The sequence below is a fragment of the Phytophthora infestans genome, genomic scaffold, assembly GCF_000142945.1.
Source record: "Phytophthora infestans T30-4 supercont1.38 genomic scaffold, whole genome shotgun sequence".
Taxonomy (NCBI): domain Eukaryota; phylum Oomycota; class Peronosporomycetes; order Peronosporales; family Peronosporaceae; genus Phytophthora; species Phytophthora infestans.
In genome coordinates this window covers 717728-720180 of record NW_003303721.1, presented here as the reverse complement: position 1 = coordinate 720180, position 2453 = coordinate 717728, and the positions used below count along the sequence as shown (strand labels likewise).

Below are 2453 nucleotides of genomic sequence, written 5' to 3'. Positions count from 1 at the left end.
ATAGACACGCACGGAACACTCGTACTGTACAGACCTCCCATGAGATAAAGCGTAGTCTTGAACAGCATGACGAGCATGTGAAGCAGTATCAAAAGTCATTCCGACTTGAATAGTGTTTTCCTCATCACCGCTGTTCAATCCATCAGCGATGTTGTCGATGTCCTCCGCCATATTGCGTCCCTCAGTCGTAATAAGTTGTTTTGGGACTTAAGAGTGTACGATTTGGGTCTTCATACGCAAGGCGAACATTAGTATACAATGGTTATTTGGATTTAAGTCCGGCCCACTTTGTTTCAGCCATTCAATCGATTGGACACACATTGTGACGTTTGTTCCCTGAATTTCTCACTTACTGACGCGGGTTTCACTTGGTACACCTACCGGCGATACCGACCCCACTTTGCATACGTTTTGGTACACCTTTAGCTTTTTGTCACAGCTTTAATGTATCCACTCACATTTTGTCATTTTCCCCATTTATTGTGCATCCCTGTTCTAGGGATTACTACCGAGGGCATTGTGTGTACGTTTTTATCGAATGAAAGTTAAATAAGTACCATTACAAACTTGCCGGCTTGAGTAAAGAAGAATAGGGCGACGTCGAGACGCCTTCGATATCCCGTGGCACCTCCGATGGTCGCTCCTCCTAACATCGGCGTCGCGTACATTTTTTTCTTCGATATTACTGGTACAGTCATTTACCAGTAGTATTACAGGTACCATTTACATGTAGCTAACATCATTGTCAACCGGTAGTGTAGCAATACTGAGCTACATGTAGCACACTTCCAAATCAGAGGCCGACTGCTCAAGCGATCCTTCGAAGACTAAAACACGTGGGGACTGGCAGTGATCCACAACGAAGAGACAAACGAAAGAGTATTTTAGCTAAGTACGAACGTTTCACTGGAGAAAACTAAACTGACCTCTATTCGGAGCACAGCGATCTTCCAGCAGCGCTCGAACGGATGGAAAGCCAGCAGGAACCTCCTGCGGGAGGAGGACCCAAGGGGCCGATAACGGAGGAGGACATCAGGAATGCCATCTCGGACAGAGAGATCATTGATGTCACGACTCCAAGCGATGGAGAAGAGGCAGAGACTGAAGCTAGAACGACACTAACAGCCAAGAAACACACAGAAAACAAAGAACAGGAAGTAGAAGTGGAAGCTATGTCGGACACCTCCGAACCACCACGGTTTGATGAAGCCACAGCAGAATCATTATCGTTTACAGACATGTACGAATACGTGCGAGGAGAAATCAAAGGAATGACACTGGATCAAGCCCAAGACGTCGAGAGCGTAGTAGCGTTTATACAAGACATGTTCGCGGACGTGTTTCTAGCACGACCGGCAGAACCACTAGCACCAAACCGCAATCACTACCCTGAGCTGGAGGAGGAAGAAACACGGCGAATGTTGCAACTGTTTCTGACGGATATCCAAGAGGAAACAGCAAATGCACGCAAATGGAGAGCACGGATGTTGGATCTAACGCGGATAATCTATAAATCAAGGAAGAGTCTGAAGGAAACACTGGAGTTCACGGAACAAGCGGCTAGGGTAAAACCAAAAGCGTCAACAAACCCGTGGCTCGAAAACTCGTACTACCCTCAGAGAAAACCCGTGGCTCGAAAAGCTCGTGCTACCCTCAGAGAAGAACACGGAAGATGATGAAATGAACGGTAGAGCGAAGTTTTCCACATTCAGGTTCCTTCGATCAAGTTATCAACCTAACGAGATCGAGCAACTTAAGAAACTATGCGAAGATCGCTATGGGTTTCAAGACGCACTGAGACAGCCAACCGAAGCAGAATGGAAGGTATGTGAAAGGCATCCTTGAAGGCACGATACTCTGCATGGCGAAATTCCCTGATTTTTTAACGAGATTATGCACGAACGAGGCACTCAGAATGATTTAGAACACGTTTAGGGCTCAGGTGGAAGGGGACCTAATGTTCATGCTGTCACCACAATTTAAGGTGTATCCGGCTTTCAATCGCGAAAACGACTCACAAATGAGTTCTTCATGGGCATCAATAATAGCGCAAATGACCCTAAGAAGGTAGGACACATGCTGCAAGAAGCTAAGCAAATTTGCTATGACCAAGGGCACCACACAGTTCACATCATCTGCTGGACTAGAGAGATGGCAGTAGAATAAAGCAAGGAATTCAAAACCCTTAGCTTTAGAACTCGTCAATTTCCACTCAAGAACGCGCATGAAGAAGAGGAACCACTGCCACAAGACAACACACAACGAGCAACTCAACTGTGGGTCAGACAAATAGGATTGGATGGCATCAGAAATGAACAACCTTAAGACAGATATCATGTGCGCCTCATGAACATTTCGAGGCTCCTGGATGAAGCTGCCTTCGATGCCTACATCAAACAAAAATTTTCCGGGATTTACATCACATGGCAAGAGCCAAGTGATGACAACAAAAC

General features: G+C 46.0%; 1 protein-coding gene across 1 annotated transcript; it reads left to right on the top strand.

The window, feature by feature from the left end:
- Positions 1-633: 633 nt before the first annotated feature.
- Positions 634-1676, top strand: PITG_15085 (uncharacterized protein; the record flags this gene model as incomplete). Its single annotated transcript, XM_002898211.1, has 2 exons — positions 634-688; positions 955-1676. 2 exons carry the CDS (start codon positions 634-636, stop codon positions 1674-1676), a joined length of 777 nt encoding a protein of 258 aa, XP_002898257.1.
- Between the last annotated feature and the right edge of the window lie 777 nt (positions 1677-2453).